The sequence below is a fragment of the Trachypithecus francoisi genome, unplaced genomic scaffold, assembly GCF_009764315.1.
Source record: "Trachypithecus francoisi isolate TF-2019V2 unplaced genomic scaffold, Tfra_2.0 Lachesis_group11, whole genome shotgun sequence".
Taxonomy (NCBI): domain Eukaryota; kingdom Metazoa; phylum Chordata; class Mammalia; order Primates; family Cercopithecidae; genus Trachypithecus; species Trachypithecus francoisi.
The window spans coordinates 110,691,012-110,709,946 of NW_022681456.1; the positions used below are offsets into that span (position 1 = coordinate 110,691,012).

At 36.1% G+C, this 18,935-nt stretch overlaps 1 protein-coding gene across 1 annotated transcript in view; it reads right to left on the minus strand.

Annotated features, from left to right (window-relative positions):
• The window catches only part of PDE3A (phosphodiesterase 3A), a 323,428-nt gene that overhangs the window by 49,967 nt on the left and 254,526 nt on the right, over positions 1–18,935 (minus strand). Inside the window, exons 3-5 of the mRNA XM_033222717.1 lie at positions 16,819–17,076; positions 13,507–13,661; positions 8,163–8,278 (exon numbers count right to left, since the gene is read on the minus strand). Coding sequence (XP_033078608.1) covers positions 8,163–8,278; positions 13,507–13,661; positions 16,819–17,076 — 529 coding nt within the window. The remainder of the gene's footprint in view (positions 1–8,162; positions 8,279–13,506; positions 13,662–16,818; positions 17,077–18,935) is intronic.

The window sequence follows — 18,935 nt, forward strand, 5'->3', positions numbered from 1 at the left end:
GGGCTGGCCTCCTCCACATACCAACATCTGAAGCCAGTGCGGTTGGGGTGTCTCCACAGCATTAAATGGGAGGAATGAATCATCATAAAAAAATAGTGGCAATGTTGACACATACAGTCAAAGCCTTGGTGTCCTGGAGTAACTTCAGGACAGAAGGATATTATTTTCTCCTCCCATTTTTGTTTCTTCTTGTCATTCTGACATGGAAATAATAGTTAAAATTTTCTCATGTGTTGATTTTCTCTTAGGTTGTGAAGGTTTTAGCAGGAACAGGATCTGCTATTGTTTTAAACATTAACCAGTATCTGGGGCAGAGTTCAGCAGGCATCAGATGCTTAAAATATGTAAATAAAGAAGATGCATTACTGAGAGGAAATTAACCTTCTTAACTCACAGTTTCAGTGAAATAAGACCTTTCAGTGTGAAAGACTGCTTTGATCAAAATAAATTTTGAAGAAAACATTTTAAAATGTAATATAATCCATTTCAGATCAAACAATAGACCTAAAGCTTCCATTTCAAGTGTGGATATTTGTGCCAAACTGTCTGTATTTACTCTAGATTGTAAGAGTTTTACAGGACACTGGCTTAGATTTCAAAGTGTGGCTGTTGGAAGACAAGGAAGATGTCTTTTGAAGTTACTGTCTCCCAAACACAGAGAAGGCAGCCTGCACTTAAAATGGAAAAAAGGAGAGAAATAACTTCTGGCCAAAAACCGGCTTACTGGTTTTCATGATTTTATGGCTGAACAATGTACTGTAGGGCAAATGAAATGACATTATTAAAAGTCGTTCTCTATTTCTCACCACTTAGGAAAATTTACAGCCATCCACCTTCACATCATCAAATTATGTGTGTGGTTAGCTGGCAGCTGGCTTATAGCAAAGTTTGCTTCCAGGATCTAGCTTCCTCAAAAGTTTGATTTGTCACACCAAAGGTTTTCTGGTCCACTGAAAAGAATATTAAGTTTGTTGAGGGAGTTTGTGTGTATGTGTGTGTGTGTGTGTGTGTGTATAATTTTCTTTTTAATTTCTTGTTGGCACTGTTATTTCTTTTTGTTGTTGTTGTTGTTAAAGATGAGAAATCTCACTCTCCCCTTGCTTCAGTGTGAAAAGCAGCACTCCCTTCTAGTTCTTTCTCAGCATATCTATTGCTAATTCCTAACCAGCAGCTCAACCCCCTCCCAGCCTTTATACTAAGCAAACGAAACCACTTAGACCCAGAGAGGGTAAAAAACCCTCCCAAGGTCACAGTACTAGTACATGGAAGAATATAGACGAAACCCAGCTATTCTTAGTAAAATGAGGCTTATAAACCAGTACCTCTATCAGAGATTATCCAAGGGGGAAGTAAAATCAATGGCCTATTAGGCAGCATTTGCATTGCTCCTTATGTCATGCCTAATGGTTTTTATTTGGGTTTCTACTTCTATTAAAAAGACTCAGTTATTTTTTCCAAAGATAACGACAAACCTTCACATTACATAGTATCCTGAGCCAAAAACAAATCAAAACAAAAAATTAAGTTCACAAAGGTTTTAACTCAGAATTTCCCAGCCAATGTATGATTGTGTGCAGCAAGTGGGTTCCAAGTTTGCTGTGCATTATTTAATGGTTGAAAATATTTTTTTAAAAAGAAATATTTTATTTGGAAACTCTAGAATAAACAATTTTTAATATTATCTCCAATAGCTTATAACTAGTTTTTCTCTTAATTTTATAAAATAAAGGAAATCTAGTTTTAAAACTTAAAATCCCTTCTCATTTCTCTAATGCTATGGTATTCACAAATACTATTACACATATATGGGTGCTGTGATGTAAAGGTTAAAAAGGGTTGGTCTAATTTTGACCACTTTTTGGATTTAGACTGGGACTCCAGATAATCTTAGAAAGGTACTGTGGCCGTTAAGGAGCTGAATCCTAGCATGATGTGGTAGAAACTTTACCAAGGAATCCGTACTGAGTATCTCAAGGATTTATTCATCCAACAAGTATTTATCGTGAGTCTTGCTCCATGGATGGAGTAGGGTACAAAATAAAATCCCTGCTCTTAATGGAGCTCCCACCTTTTTAGGGGAGACAGAAACTAAAAAAATAAAGTCAATAAAAAAGAAAAGTTAACTTAAATTCAAGTAATAGGAAGAAAACAATGCACAGGGCAGAAGGCAGGGAAGAACATACATGCTCTTTAGATAGGATGGACTGGGAAGGCCTTCCTGGCTGGGAAGGGATAGGGGTGGGTAAAATTTGAATAGAGGCCTCATGAAATACAGAAGACATTTAGAGAGAAGTAGCTGGGGAAAGCACGTTCAGGAAAGAGGGACATACCTGGGGCATGTCAGAGGAGCAGTCAGGAGGTCAGTGGTTGGCAGCTTAGCAGAAAGGAAAAAGAGGGGCAGGGAACGTGGTCAGAGAGGTTGCTGGGCAAGTCTGGATAGGGTTGGGTAGGGCCAGGGCAAAGTTTTATTAGGTTGGTGCAAAAGTAATTGTGGTTTTTGCAATGAAACGTAATTGCAAAAACAGCAATTAAAAGTAATTGCTGTGTCATAAGAAAAAGAGATTCCTGATAGACACTGTGTTAGGCAATTCCTTAGTTGTTCTCATAGTAAACTGTGAGTTTTGGGACAGTTTTCTACACAATTTTTTTTTAACAGAACAATAGCTCAAAGCCCACGAGAACATTGTCCATTTCTGTCTTGACATCCTCTTTTTTCTGAAGGCAATTTATGAGAAGAGTGATTTTTTTCATTGCTAAGTTTTAGTAGCTGCCAGCTGATTGCTTCAGATACATGCAATTCACTCTCAAACACAAATTTTAAGAATCACACAAACATTAGAGTTCTTGGAACTCACGGATTAACTAAATTTAAACAAACAAGCAGATTTTAAGACATCAAATTTACTGCCTGGGATGAAATTTAAAATAAACCTGTAATAGAGAAGCTCTGCTTCTGTAGTATTAGTCTACATATTTTGAACACTTTTAAAAGCATAACTCGGCTAGGCGCAGTGGCTCATGCCTGTAATCCCAGCACTTTGGGAGGCCGAGGAGTGGGGATCACCTGGGATCAGGAGTTCGAGAACAGCCTGGTCAACATGATGATACCCCATCTCTACTAAAAATACAAAAATTAGCCTGATACGGTGGTGCATGCCTGTAATCTCAGCTACTCTGGAGGCTGAGGCAGGAGAATCGTTTGGACCCGGGAGGCGGAGGTTGCAGTGAACTGAGATCACGGCACAGCTGCACTTCAGCCTGGGCGACAGAGCAAGAATCCGTCTCACACACACACATGCACAAAAAGTGTAACTCTTGGCAACACTCATGAGAAGCAGGGATATTTCTATTCTGCAGGTGAGAAGCTAAAGTTATAAAAGTATAAGTTCTCTTTTTTTCCCAAAGCCAAACTACTATTTTTCCCAGTGTGCATTATCATAGTTTACTTGAAGTTTAAAAACAGAAAGAATTAGGATGTACATGCATATTTTGAAGACCGTATCGGTCTTCAAAAAGATAGGGAGATAAATGCAGATAATAACCAAATTTTCTTTATAGAAAGGATAAACTATAAATAAATGATTTCAGATACAGGAAGAGGACAGTCTAAGGAACTGGGAGGAATAACCTTTGGAAGTCTTCAAAAACAAATTTTCTAAAATGCTTTGAATGTAATCATGTCTAAAGTTAGAGGGATGACTGTTAGAACCTTTGAAAATCTCATCTAATTTTACATCGCACACTCACACATTTACACACTCACACATGACTGAAGAGATTCAGATAAACATGCATTCTCTTAAATATATTATTTATCTTCACTTTATGTTTGAGTAATTTTAGCAGATTCCAGGAAGAAGACATAGCTCATGAAACATACATTTTTGAATGATTCAAACTGTCCTAATATGAAATACTTAAAATCAAAACACTTAAAAACAAAAAATTAAAAATATAATTTTAAAAATAAAGTCTAAAATGCCAACTCCTTTGAGTAATTTGGCCTTTAATTCCTTGTTCCTGAGAGCATGAGAAAATGTGTGTCAGGACACAAGGAATTTTGGGCAATCAAAGAGAGAAAATAAACAATACTGCAGGGGAATTATTTAAGTGAATCCATCTGTTTTGTGCTATAAAACTCTCTCAGTTTAATTTTAATGGAACAAAAAAGGAACCAGCTTGTCTGATAAAGACATCTCTTTTTTCCATGCCCAGATGAAAACGGACAGCCTGAATATTTTTTCCAAAGCAGAAATTGCATCTAAAGAGAATGCCAAAGAAAAAGAATCACAATACCATAATTAAAGTTCTCTATATTTTCAAATTTTGTGTAAGAGAAACAGTCTAGATTATAGGTGTAGAGATATCTGTTATCACTGCAATCCGCAGCCAAACTTACAAGAATCCGGGAAAGGACTACTGCAAATACAGTAACTATAAATTCAAGGAATTTTAAAAGCAGAATAGTATCATGGTAGCTCCACAATGTCAGTGACTCATACTAGAAGAGCAAAATTGAAAATACAAATTATATTTGAATCTCCTGCTTTTAAGCTTCAATTAAAGGAGTCCTATGTGATTTCATTCATTTATTTTATATTAGTAACTGCATAATAACTTGTGTTTCAGTTATTTAAAATTAACATTGACTGACTGAACTAAAGGACACTCTGTTTACTTGATTTGCGCAAAGAACAGATTTCATTAGTCCTCTCTGGAAACAGGGTATTTATCTTTCTGTGTGTCTCTTCTTACTTCATACTTGCTTTCTCTCTACCTCATTGCCTATTGCTCTTACATGTTTCCTCAGACTCTCTTCACATTTCATTTGATTCCATTTGCTTACACTCTTTGCCACGAGGGGGCTCTTCCCAGCTTCTTTCCATGGAGTTTATGGAAAACCAGGATGCATCACAGTCAACTGCATCAAACATGTCACAACTACTTAGCTCCATCAACAACCCAAACAGGGAAGCAAGGATTTTAAAGCAGAAGGGTCCATCTGATTAGGATAGAGTTGTAATCTCTTTTCGGCTCTCTCATTCTTGATAGACGTTTTTGTCTCTTTTGGCAGACCTTTAGGAATTTAATTAGTTAGATTCAGCATGCCTGGGATATAGGTTATTTTATAAACTTTTAGCTGTGCTGTGACAGCTGTCTAAAGATGCCACAATGCAAAATCCACTCCAAAATGATCATGATAGAAATGTCTTATGCACTTGATGGCAAGAATGGAAGGGCACTCTTACTGTGCCTGTGGCTCTCATTCCTACCACCTGCCCATGTGGTATCTTATGTGAACATTCCTTTCCTTTTACACTTTGCTCTTTCTTCTAGAGTGCAGTCATACAAACTGGGGATCAGGACACAGGAATATGAGGCTGTTGCATCATTTGCTCTGTTATTTCCAGTGTCTACCTAATCATAATTTTCAGCTTCTTGATCTTATCATGCTGGTTATTCAATAATTTTTATGTTATTACTTAACCAAAGAAACAAGGAGAGAAAACCAAATCCTTCTATTATCTTGCATCTACCCAAGGTCAGAGCCAAAAAAAATCCTAACCTTAAATTATGACAATTTGTCATCCTCATTTTTTTCTAGCATGAAGTCATTAGGACAAAAGAAAGTATTTGGGATTCATTGTATGACCTAGAGAAAGCAAATTACTTAACCTTCTTGTTCCTCAGTTTCCTCATCTGAACCCCCTTTCTGAGCTACTCACAGATTTAGAACACTTAAATTTATATTTCAGCTCTTGAATTACGTATTATTACTGTCTGAAATTTTAGTTCTGTCCTTAAAAAATCTTATAAAAACTATTCACAAATCTGGAAATACTATTATTTATGAATTTAATGTTTGTTTGGATTGATTCATGGTTTTCAGATTTGTTTAACATTTTTATTAGATCTCAAACTTTCTCTTCTTCCACTTCTTTCTAGAATATATCCATCATAAATTCCTTTAGTAAAGATTTGGCAGATGGTAAAGTTTTGACTTCCTTCAAATTGTCTTTAGTTCGCTCCTATTCTTGTAAGAGGAATCTGCCAGGCACAAAACTTTAGGTTATCATATTGTTTCAGAACTTTGAAGAAAATATTCTACTGTGTTCTGACTCCTAGTATTTCTGACTGTTCTGCTCTCAGCCTGACTGCCTTTCCTGAAAAGGAAATTTGTCTTTTTTCTGGTAGACTTTAGGATTTTTTTGTGTGTGTATCTTTGGTGTTGTGTAGTTTCACTATTTTGTATTTACGTGTGAGTTTCTTTCCATTTACTAGGCTTCTCCTAAGTATTTTTTGTCTTCTATCTGCTACTAAAACTCTGATTACACATATCATGTATATTAGACTCTCTAATTTTTCTATATACCCTAAAATCTATTATATTTTCCAATTTTTCATTTGTATTGCTCTCTGGATAATTTCTTCAGATCATTCTCTACCCAGTTTACTAACTCAGTAGTCTACTATGCTATTTAATATTTCCTTGACTACATTTCCAAAAGTTATATTTAGCTGCTCTGCAGTTACATCTTTTCTCATTGCTATTATTTTTCCTTAAATATGTAAATTTTTGAATTAAATTTTAATTTAAATATTTTCATCCTTTTATAGATCTAGAAACTTGTATTTTTATTTCTGTTAACTCAAACTCATGGTGTTTCTTTGTGCAATTAGCGATCCTGGTTGTAAGCTCTATGTTTGAATCTGATCTGATAAAATCTCATGGCCCTTAACTGGTGATGCTTCCCTTCCAAAAGTATCTGTATATATTTTTGTAGGGAGCCAAGGGGCCCTGTATACCTAAAACCACTTTAGTGCTCCTTTAAGACTGTTGGGTTTAATGTGGAATTCTCAAATGCAGTTTCTCCACCTTGCTGGAGTCTCAGATGATTCTTCTTAGTACTGAGTTAATCCGCATTTGCCTTCAGGAATATCTCAATTTAAGTATTTGCCTACATTATCCTACATTGCCTGGCCCTGATGAAAGCTCAATTTTATTAGCAGGTCATTAATAACTTCTAAGTGGCAAAATTTAATGAACATTTCTAAAGAGCAGAGAGGACCAGATTAGTTGTTGGAAAAGTAGATTAGCTTAATGGTCTCTTTTACTGATGTAATTTCAATAAAATGATACAAAAAAGCTATCAAGGCAAAGCACACAATTCTGAGGGACTAGATTCCCATAAAGAGGAGAACCTCAGAAAGGTGAGCCCAAATCTTGTAAATTGTTCTTCCCTTCATAGCACGATTTACTGACTATTGGCATGGAGTAAGAAGTGAAGGATTCAGACAGAGGGGTGCAGCTATTCGGGAGGCAAGCCAGCAGAGCTTTTAGCAATGTCATGAAGCTGATGACATAAAAATTGGAGTTTGGGGTTGCCATGGCAGCCAGAACTTGAATGTTTCATATCTCAGTGGGAAGTGGGCAGTTTTACTTTTAACCATTTGATGAACTCTTAAACTGCTAAAGGCAGTAGATTAAGAAACTAAGGAAGTTACTGAAAATCTCATTGATATTTTCTGTAATACTGAGAAGTGAAACCGTGATTCCAAAAAGGAAAGGTCAGAGGAAACATCCCAGATTCTTAATTGGGCTTCTAGGGGAAAGGCAATTCAGAGACAGAATCTTACAAAAAACTCCTATTACAGGTTTAGGTGAGCAAGAACCCTGAACAAATGAGGTAGTTTTCCCCAATATCATTTCATGTTCCTATCTAAAGCTTTATTATTCTTATTTTCGATATCTCAATTCCTTATCATAGTTCATGTGTAGTAAATGAAACACTTCCTTTAAGTATATATCATACTCCTGAAAAACACTTTTAATAGAGACTAAAACATTGGAATTTCTATTATGAGACAATGCTACCAGAGATGATTCTTGATGGTAAGAGTGATTTCCTGTGCATCTAATTAGTTCAAGATAGGAACTCTGATACAACAACTTTGAAGGAATCTATATCATCACATAAGGTGGAAATTTAAATAACTAATTGGTTATTGAGGCTTTAAAAAATAACTAATTGGTTATTAGAACAGACAAACCAAACATATCTGAATACAGGGCACCCTCAGAATATTTCAACGCTTAAGGTCTGGTTCGTTCTATGACTCCACACTCACAGTATGAACCCTTCTCCAGTTAAGTTACTTACCTGGTCGACTTTGCTTTTTAGCCTTTACATGGTTAGCTGCAGAAATAGCATAGGATGAAGTAAAGGATCTGCTTTTGGTGAGGGTCATCATCACTGGATTATTCCAAGAATCAGGACTAACAGCACCGACAAGACAGAATTAAAAGAAAATAAAAGAAATTATTCATCAGTTATTGGGCCAGTCTTGCCAGAACCCAACCATCATTTCTGTAATAGATTTGCCAATCTGAGTATTGGTTCAGGTTCAGTGACAGAACCACTGTACTTCCCAGTGATGAAACAGATTATGTAAAAACAATCTCTGTTGCAGGGATAAAGCAGTTACTCATCAACCATACTGGGTTAACAAAGAGGAAAGATAACTTTCTTATTATCCAATTAATAAAAATTAAACACCTTCTCACTGTACTCTAAAATTGCGTTCCTCACAGATTTTCTAAAAGAGGCTTGCAGATTAACTGGTTAAGATGTGGGTGAATTTACATAAGCTGTAAGTGTCATGATGCTTACTTCAGTACTCTATTATTTTTGGTGGATTTGTATTCAAAAACTGAATGACCATGAAATCATTCAAAAATAATTTTTTTTTATTATTTCCTTGTGATGGAAATGATTAGCAGCAGGCCTTTAGCTTATGATTTCTCTTTACTGGTGATAACCGAGAAAAAAAGTGATTATCTAGTCAAATTCCCTTTTTACAAGGGAATCTGTAAAAAGGGACATGCCAACAATGGAGCTGATGCTAACCATACTGATGATATGTACTAGGTGAAAGGTAATGCAGAATCTTCATCTAGCAAATGCTTTTACCAGGATGTACTTGGTCTGTCTAGGTTGCTTATTGTAAATAAATGTGGAATTAATAGATTCATGGAAAACTGAGCTAGAGAATGTTATGTAAGTCATGCAATTAATGAGATATAAATTTTGGAGGTATTCCAAGACAAAATTTCTCTGTATGTGTTGCTCAAAATTTATACATGTTGAATCTGAAATAGACTCCATCCTAATTTGGGAGAGAAGGGAATTTCGAAAGTTGTGTTGGCAATCTTGGACTGCTCCAAGGGAAAAGTGCTTGGTCTGTGTTTGCTAACACCTGTGTCCTTTCAAGCATTAGTAAATTGGGTACTGGGTACAATCTATAATTTACATAAATATAATTTGACAATTTGATCTTTTGCCAATCTTAGATTGGCAATGTGACCAGGATGTGCCTGGTCTGTCTGGGTGGCTTATCGTGAAACACCTAAAATCGATAGAATTATGGGCTCACGGATGCATGGAGATTGCCATATAAGTTTATAATTAATAACGATAGAATTTGGAGAGGTTCCAGAGCTGAAATGGTTCCCTCTGTGCAAGTAATATTATGCATGCATTGCTTAGAACCCTGATTGCTAAATCCAAACCAGAACATGTGGTAATGTGGAATAAAGGGACTTTCAGAAAATTGCACTAATAGACCTCTCAAAGGAAAGCATGCTAAGCATGAGTCTTACTATTGTCTGTATCCTTTGATTACTAGTAAATTCAGCAATGGGTAAGATCTGTAATTTGTGTTGAGGTCAATTTGACACTCTGACACTTCTTATCTCAATTTTTTTTTTTTCCATTTCAGAGAGATTTTTTTTCAACTATTGACCCAGGTATTTTAAAACTTCATCTTTTCTCCCCACTTCTAATAGCAGTTTTCCATATATGAGGACATTTGAAATGTGGTATGACCTTCAGCAATTATAAAATGCAATTAAGTAAGGCATAAAAATATTTGTTTGACATCCTTCTCAGAAAGCACATCCTAGGTATTTCACAAGTTCTTGGTATTTAGGAAATAATGAGATGAAAGAAACTTTGGATCTGAAACAGATAACAACACTGACTATTTTCTGGTGGTGCTGGTGCTTTTTAATTTATTTTGCTGGATTGACTAACTGATTACTGTGAACAACTATTATATAATGTATATGTGGCCAAATGTTTGCAGTTCTCATTACATAATACAGTGAATAGGTTATTACTTTTACTTTTCTAAGTAGACTTTTTAAAGATAATGTCTTACAGTAACTGAATGTTTTAATATATCAGAAAGATATATTATGAAGGTTATCTCAACAATTTACTATTTTTTCAAATAAAAATGTATTCAAATAAAATATATTCATTTTAAAGTTTGCAAAATACATTAGAGTATCCTTAATAAATGCAGATTTAATGAACTCAAGATAAATAACATCCTAGTCATATCACATTCTTAATACAATTATTGTATTTTACTATTAATACAATAAATCAATGTATTATATTATACATAAATGCATTATAGTTTACAGGTGCTTTCATATATTGCTTTCTGAGACCCTCACAGTTATCAGCTTTCCATCGTTGTTCTTTATTTCCGGATTCCTCTTTAAATTTCATGAATATGAAATATTTGGATTCCGTAAAGGAGAACAGCTTAGGAAAGGCTTTACATGGTTTCCGCATGCTGGCACAGCAGAAGAAAATTATCTATGTGCCTGTGATGGAAGATCTCAATCTTCTTCCCAAAGGTAGTCTTGTGCTCTTATTATCCCCATAATGACTCTATTCTAAGTCCTTAAAGTCTGATCAGGTAACTCTCTTTTGCCAAGTTGACTGCTTTCTTTTTGCCTGAATACACAGGCAGGGGTCAATTCCAAGGTCAACTTGGAATGATTTAGGGTCTGATTTATTTCAGCTTTTTCTATTTCTCTAAAGCCTACTTTTTAAAGCACCTACTTGTATTCTTCCATCTAATTTACTCCTCCAATTATGTCCAAGCTCCCCCTTTTCCTAATGACTCCTTGTAATTGGGTACAGAGACTCTGGCAGGCTAATGACTTGCCTCTAAGAACACAGTAGATTTCTAAGTAGTAGGGCCAAGACCCTTCAGATTCTCAGTCCAGTGTGCTTTCTACCAGACTGTATTTAAAATTACCCAGAGCAAATTATCCAGCTGTATATATAAAGGGATATAAGTTGTGTTCCTAATTTTTATTTCTCGCTCTTATTCTTCTTTTGATCAATGTAGTCCTTAAAGAGACCCAATAAATGAACAGATATGGGAAGGAATAAATAAAAGGGCTAAAAGGGGAGCAATTTCAGGGCTAAAACTCAAAAGAAGGTTTTAACTTTGATTTATGATCAAGCCAAAACTAGCTGTATTTAGTGGTGGTACTACTGCCACTTACTTATAAATGGGTTTTCCTTAAAGGGATCAAATTCTATTCAGAATGAATTTCCTTTCTTCACAATGATGAAGAAATTATATTGCTTTCAGATTTTACATCAGTACTTTTCACAGGACAGTGAGATTATGAGATAGTACATTAGGCAGTGAGGAAAACGTATACCCAGGCAAGACATCTATGAGTATCTTTAGGAATGAGAGAATGAGAATGAATGGAATCATATGCTATTCCTTATCTCTATTGTAAATATTTGGATGTATCCATTTTACAAAGAAGAATGACAAGATCCTCAGGCGTTAAGTTCTTAAAAGTTCTTGGAACTTTTTTCCTTGTCATGATTTCAATTTAAACCCTCAGTTTATCTAATTGACTAAGAGAAGAGAAAAGCCGGGGAAATAGGATTTGACTAGAAGTGACAAAGAATAACAGAAAGAAAGACATTTGACAAGGCATGAGTGGATTTTTGATAGTCATTCTATGGGAAGGAAATCATGAAGCATTACCTATGCTATGACAGTAAACTTAGCAAGGTGCATTGGCAAAATAGGCAGACTCTAATGATACACACTGAAAATGTAATTCATTTTATCAAGCAATAGTTAACAGTAATACTATTAACATTTATCAGTATTTGCTGCTGTAGCAATTGTCAATGATCAATATTTTTAGAGAAAAATATTACCATTGACTTCTAATTTCAAATTTCAAGAAATTTTCATGAAACACTGCATAATCTCTTCTTGTGTTGTTTACAAGTTTTACAAAAGTCCAGGTAATAGGATGGAGTGGAATTTTACTGACATATAAAATACATAATGACATTTGAGTTTGCTTCCTTTTTTTTTTTTTTGAGATGGAGTCTCGCTGTGTTGCCCAGGCTGGAGTACAGTGGTGTGATCTGGGCTCACTGCAAGCTCCACCTCCCAGGTTCGTGCCATTCTCCTGCCTCAGTCTCCCAAGTAGCTGGGACTACAGGTGCCCGCCACCATGCCTGGCTAATTTTTGTATTTTTAGTAGAGACGGAGTTTCACCGTGTTGGCCAGGATGGTCTTGATCTCCTGACCTCATGATCCGCCCACCTCGGCCTCCCAAAGTGCTGGGATTACAGGCGTGAACCACCAAGCCCGGCCGAGTTTGCTTCCAATTTTACAGATTTTTTAGAATACAAATAATATGGAAGAAACCAATTAAAAATTTTTAATCAAAAAAGAGAAGTCAGTAGTCATTAAATTCTTATAATCTGAAATATTTATATTAGTTTCAGTATGGTGGTTTATTTATATCCCAGACTAAAGATCAGGAGAAAATTACTTCTGATATTGCTATCATGTAATACGACATAAATGTGGATATTTTTCATTCATTAGGTTATTGATAAAACTGATATATGTGTTTCAAAAACCTGAAATCATATGGTAAATGGTCTCACAATTAATGGATTTGAATAAAGTATGATAAGTACAATATTTTTATTCTAAATAGAAAAGGACACAGTATCTCCTTCTAAATGCACTTTCCTTAGCTATTTTCTTCAAAATTCTTTTTAGATGTTAATATAACCTTTTCTTTAGTTCTGGTGATTCTGGCTTTTAAGTTGCTTTGAAAAATTGGAATTAATATCCTCAGAAAAGTTTAAATTACCAAATGTTTGAACTTATCTAGGTGTTCTTAGGATGATTTGCTTTTGATTTGTTCTTTTGTCTTTTGTACAAAGCTAAGACAGCTGGTCTTGGCGGAGGCTAGTGACTGGGCTAGGGGCATCTCATATCAATTGCAAATGTCAAGTTAGATGCTTTTGATTTAAGGATCCCAGTATGAATCTCAACGTAGATAAAATTACCCACCTTCGCCCTGGAGCTTAACCCTTCCCCTCTAAGGTCACAATGGCAGAGATCACATCAGGTCATGCTTTCCACTTATATTTACTGTCACACAACAGATGCTAAACCTAATTATCTGATGTTAACCCCTATACCCCTATACTGCTCTGCATTTAAACCATGTACCCTTTCCATGTTCAAAGCTGACCTCCAACCAAATGTAATGGGTTAGCCTTCCTTCTCCTGTAATTTACAACTCATTTTTGGCAAGTAACTTCTCTAAGAGACATTAAACCAGCAGGAGCCGTATGCCACCTGGATGAAGGTGCTTCCTGCAGTTTGATGCTGGTGCTGCGGTCTCTCCGTACTGGTGCAGGCTCCAAGGTAGGTAGACCTGTGGCCGAGGTGGTGGTGGTCCAAGTGGAAGAAACTCGTCTCAACAAGCCAGGGGGCAAACTCCTTCTCAGGCGCTAGGAAAGAGACTCGACTTCATTACCAAGCATATTTTATATCTCTTAAATTTTATGTACTATAATAGAAGGAAATGAGCTTTTCATTAGAAATGAATGGACTAAATTATATTGGTTGAATATCACCTATCTAAAATTTGAGTGCTCAGAAATTTAATAAAAGATTCTCTGGCCAAAATGAACGCATATCATAAAAATCAGCAGCCAGGCGCAGTGGCTCACGCCTGTAATCACAACTCTTTGGGAGGCCAAGGTGGGTGGATCATCTGAGGTCAGGAGTTTGAGACCAGCCTGAACAACATGGCGAAACCCCGTCTACCAAAAATATAAAAAATAGTTCGGTGTGGTAGTGGGTGCCTGTAATCTCAGTTGCTCAGGAGGCTGAGGCAGGAGAATCGCTTGAGCCTGGGAGGCGGAGGTTGCAGTGAGCCGAGATCATACCACTGCACTCCAGCCTGGGTGACAAGAGCAAAACTCTGTCTAAAACAAAAATAATAAATAAATAACCTTTTAGGATCTTTATTTCAATGCTTATACAAATACGTGATTATAGGAGTGAGTCAATTACCTCTGGGATAATTTTATAGTTATATTTATTCAACAGGATTTACAAACCTATACACACATATTAGTTATTATCAGAAGTTTTTCCTCAAAGGTCACTGGTTTAGGAGCATGAATTAATTTATATCACCTTGCACCACAGTCTATACCCCTAAGTATTATTGACTTTATTATCTTCATTTACAAACGAAAGGAGCTCAGTGTAATAATGTAAGTCTTTCACAAAATGCACCACTTCTCTTATGATTAATGTAACTTAGACATCAGAGATATGGGTAATGTCATCAGTGTCAACTCCTCTTAATAGGAGACCCTGCTGGCCAACCTGCTGTTCCCCTTCTTATTTCTTCTCCCACCATATCCTAAACAGGACATGTAGCGTCATCTGCACTGAGATAAGAGTCTGGGATCACTAGGATGAGCACCAACCCTCTAAAGTGAGTCTTGACCTTAAAAGTTAAACTAGGGGGTGCGGTGGCTCATGCCTGTAATCCCATGTAAATCTCAGCTACTTTGGGAGGCCGAGGCGGGTGGGTCACTTGAGGTCAGGAGTTTGAGACCAGCCTGGCCAACTTGCAGTGAGCCAAAATCATGCCACTGCACTCCAGTCTGAGCAACAGAGTGAGACTCCATCTAAAAATAAAAATAAATTAAAAAAAAAAGTTAAACTGAAGGTCTTTTTTCTACAACTTCAGCAACAGTCATAATAGACAGAACCACAACCCACTTTTGTTTGTGGCTAATTACTCCTAATAAACCAACCACACAGGCATAGTTCACAAAGACATTCTGATCTTCCGAAGAAGGTAAAAAATTTTGAGAAATGAATTATATGTCAACTTGGGATTTAAGAATAGCTCTGACAGGCCGGGCGCGGTGGCTCAAGCCTGTAATCCCAGCACTTTGGGAGGCCGAGATGGGCGGATCATGAGGTCAGGAGATCGAGACCATCCTGGCTAACCCGGTGAAACCCCATCTCTATTAAAAAATACAAAAAAAAAAACCTAGCCGGGCGAGGTGACGGACGCCTGTAGTCCCAGCTACTCGGGAGGCTGAGGCAGGAGAATGGCGTAAACCCGGGAGGCGGAGCTTGCAGTGAGCTGAGATCCGGCCACTGCACTCCAGCCTGGGCGACAGAGCTAGACTCCGTCTCAAAAAAAAAAAAAAAAAAGAATGGATTGAAGAATAGCTCTGACATTAAATAGTTTCCAGTGTCTCTTAAACATCTGAATGTGCATCTTAGAAGGTAATTCAGTTGGAAGAGAAAAAGTCAAACACTCTTAAATACCAGGTTTCTTGCCTTAAATCTGTCTTTGACCTCAGGTCTATTTTGAGATCTGAAGGAACCAGTTAATCTCTCTCTCCATTTCCTTGGTCGTATTATACTTAGGTATATCTTTATTAGGGAATTGCATATTGGAAGGAAACTATGTAAATATGTTATTGACAAAGTTATGAAGATCACATTCCTGAGAGAAGAGACGCACAACAGCAGAAGCAAAGGTGTTACTGACTGACCATCAGCTCAAAGGGATAGCTGACTGTCTACTAAATAAGTAACTGTGCTGAATATACCAGAGACCACGGACACTGATTCTCTTGTCTTTAATATGCCTTATTTTTAATTAATACTGAGATCTAAACTGGGTGAGGATCCTCTTATAATTTGCTTTTGTAAAACTCATACCATATATGTAAAAAGAATAAATTTGTGTAATTTCTTCCTTTTACATATAAAATATATGTTTATAGAAATCACTAAGGACATATTTCACTTTAAATAATCTATAATTGACTAAAACTGTTCGGGGTTCAAAACTGATTGTGTATTGGAAAGTCATGAGGGTATTTTGAAGTATATCATTCAAGAAAATCGAAGAGTAAAGAACCTTCAGTTTTAGGAGTCAACAAATTCTAAACAGAATCTACACTAGAAAGGAGCAAGGATTTCTGTCTTTTTTGTTTTGTTGTTGTTGCTGCAATATCCTTATCACCTTAGAAAAGCATCTGGCATATAGAAGAAAAAACTTTTTGTATATAACATGAAAGATAAAATAAAAGAGATAACATAAAAAGATAAATTTTCTATGTATAGAAAACTATCAAGTATAAGGACAGAAGTCTTTATGTTTAAATATTTATTACTTTTGTCACCATGATCAACACATTTTGCCTGAGTCATTGATATTAATCTGCAGATGGAGTTGAGGTGACAGGAAGGAGACCTAGAAGACAATTAAAAAAAAAAAAAATGGGCCGGGCGCGGTGGCTCAAGCCTGTAATCCCAGCACTTTGGGAGGCCGAGACGGGCGGATCACGAGGTCAGGAGATCGAGACCATCCTGGCTAACATGGTGAAACCCCGTCTCTACTAAAAAATACAAAAAACTAGCCGGGCGACATGGCGGGCGCCTGTAGTCCCAGCTGCTTGGGAGGCTGAGGCAGGAGAATGGCGTAAACCCAGGAGGCGGAGCTTGCAGTGAGCTGAGACCTGGCCACTGCACTCCAGCCTGGGCGGCAGAGCGAGACTCCGTCTCAAAAAAAAAAAAAAAAAAATGGTCTAACCTTTTAGGGAGTATGTCATTACTACCTACCTTTGGAATAGCAAGCTTGTCTTTTTCAGAGCTCTCTTCAGAGTCAGAACAGATATAGTTTTCACTGAGCGAAGTGACGGGATTCACTCTGGGCTTGTGAATGGCCTGGAAGGTGAGCTGTGTGCTGAGCAAGTTGCTCACGGCTCTCAAGGATGTGCACACGTTTGGTGGAAGAGAAGGGTCTGCCAGGAGGTCGGTAATGAGGCCGTGGGCCTCGCCCATGACAGCGATGTCCACGGTAATACTGGTTCCTGAAGACTGAGACACAAACCAAGACAAGATCAGGTAAGAAAAGGTCTGAATCTGAAGGCACAAAGCATTAATTTGAACTTCTTCACTAAGAAATGAATGGGCTGATTCTTTAGGATTTCAGTACAGTAAAATTCACATGACCTATTTCAAATTCTGCTAAAATGTGCCCTAGCTGTCACCCTTTTTTGCATTTGTGGCACATTTTTTTAATGTTAGAACTTGGGGAGGGGTCAAGCATATTTGCAGAAATTAAAAAGATGAACACTATTTTTAAAAGGCAAAAAGTTTCAGAGATCTAGGGAAAAAACTTCATATCACTCCTTATGAAGAGTTCAACATTTTACATCTATGTTCTTTGGGAATTTCACTCCAAAAGCAACATTAATATACCATAAAATGTTATTTTTTATAATATTTTAATGTGACACTTGAACCTGGTGTTTATTCCATGAATATTTTTGCTAATGGTAGTTATTCAACGACTGTTATTAGAGATAGACACACAAAAAAACTCCATTTGTGTGCTAGTTCACAATCTGTCTCTCTTCTTGTTGCTGGTAAGAATAGAAATTTCAGTTCTGGGATTCTGTGGCACATCTGTCATATTCTGCCAAACTGCCTATCAGAGCAGAGTCATTACTCTGTCCTCACAGCAGAAACGAAGAGCACAAAACACAGAGGCTAGGAAAATACATTTAAATACATAAAATAAACTCCAAAGAGAGAAAAAACAGAAGTATAAAGTTGTACGATTAAAAGAAAATATGAGGGACTATTTTATAATCTTGAAATTACAACATTTAAAAATAATATGAATTCATAAACTGCCAAGGATATTCCTAATGTATCTGACTAAATGAAGATATAAAGTTCTACATAAGAAAATATACCATAAGCAAAGGACAAAATGATCTGTGAGAAAATGTTTGCCACACAGAGAAGATAAAACATATCCAAATATAGAGCTTCTAAAATCAATAAAGGATAAAATTGAAAAAGGAAGTGAATAGACAATTCAAACTGAATGTAAATAACCAATATATATAAAAAGTCACTTATGTCCCCTATAATTAAACTGCAAATCAATATAATAAAAACAACTTTCACTTACAGAATTGGCAAAACAGTAAAAGATTTATAACACCAAGCATTAGTAATGGTTTGCATAAATGAGTAGTGAGGAGAAACAATCCAAAATGTTTAGCAGGAAACTTTGCTAAGCCTATCAATTTGTAGCTTAAATGTATGTATCCTATGATCCAGCAAAACAACATACATATCTGGTCAAAAGAAATACTTCTACAAATATCTAAACATATAAAAACAATAACAAAACGGGTATAGCAGTGCTCTGGCAACGACAACCAAAGAATGTAACCCCAAGATGCATATAAGTAGATAAATTGATATTTTAAAAATTTCATTATATCTGTAATATAAAGTTGTATATCTTTGTTTAAAAGATGTGGGTAGATTCATAAATTATTGCCTAGAAAATATTGTTCAGTGGGTGGAAAAGTATGTTGTAGAAAAAGTGAATATATATTATTCTTATAATTAGAAAAGTATCATAATTATAACATCTAACATCCATAAAGATATCTACTCCTGCAATACCTATAAGTAATGAATAAATGACTCTGTAAAATTACCATACAGAAAAGTTATGTCTTTTACTGCTAAAATTACAGTAACTGTAATAATAATGGTAAAGTTGATATTTATTACCCACAAGTCTACAAAGTATTAATAGGTACTATAATTACTTTCACTTTCATTAGACACAAATAACTTGCCAAAATCAGACAGGTTGAAAGTGGAAATATCAGGCTGCAATAAAAAATAGCTTGATTCCACAGCTCAAG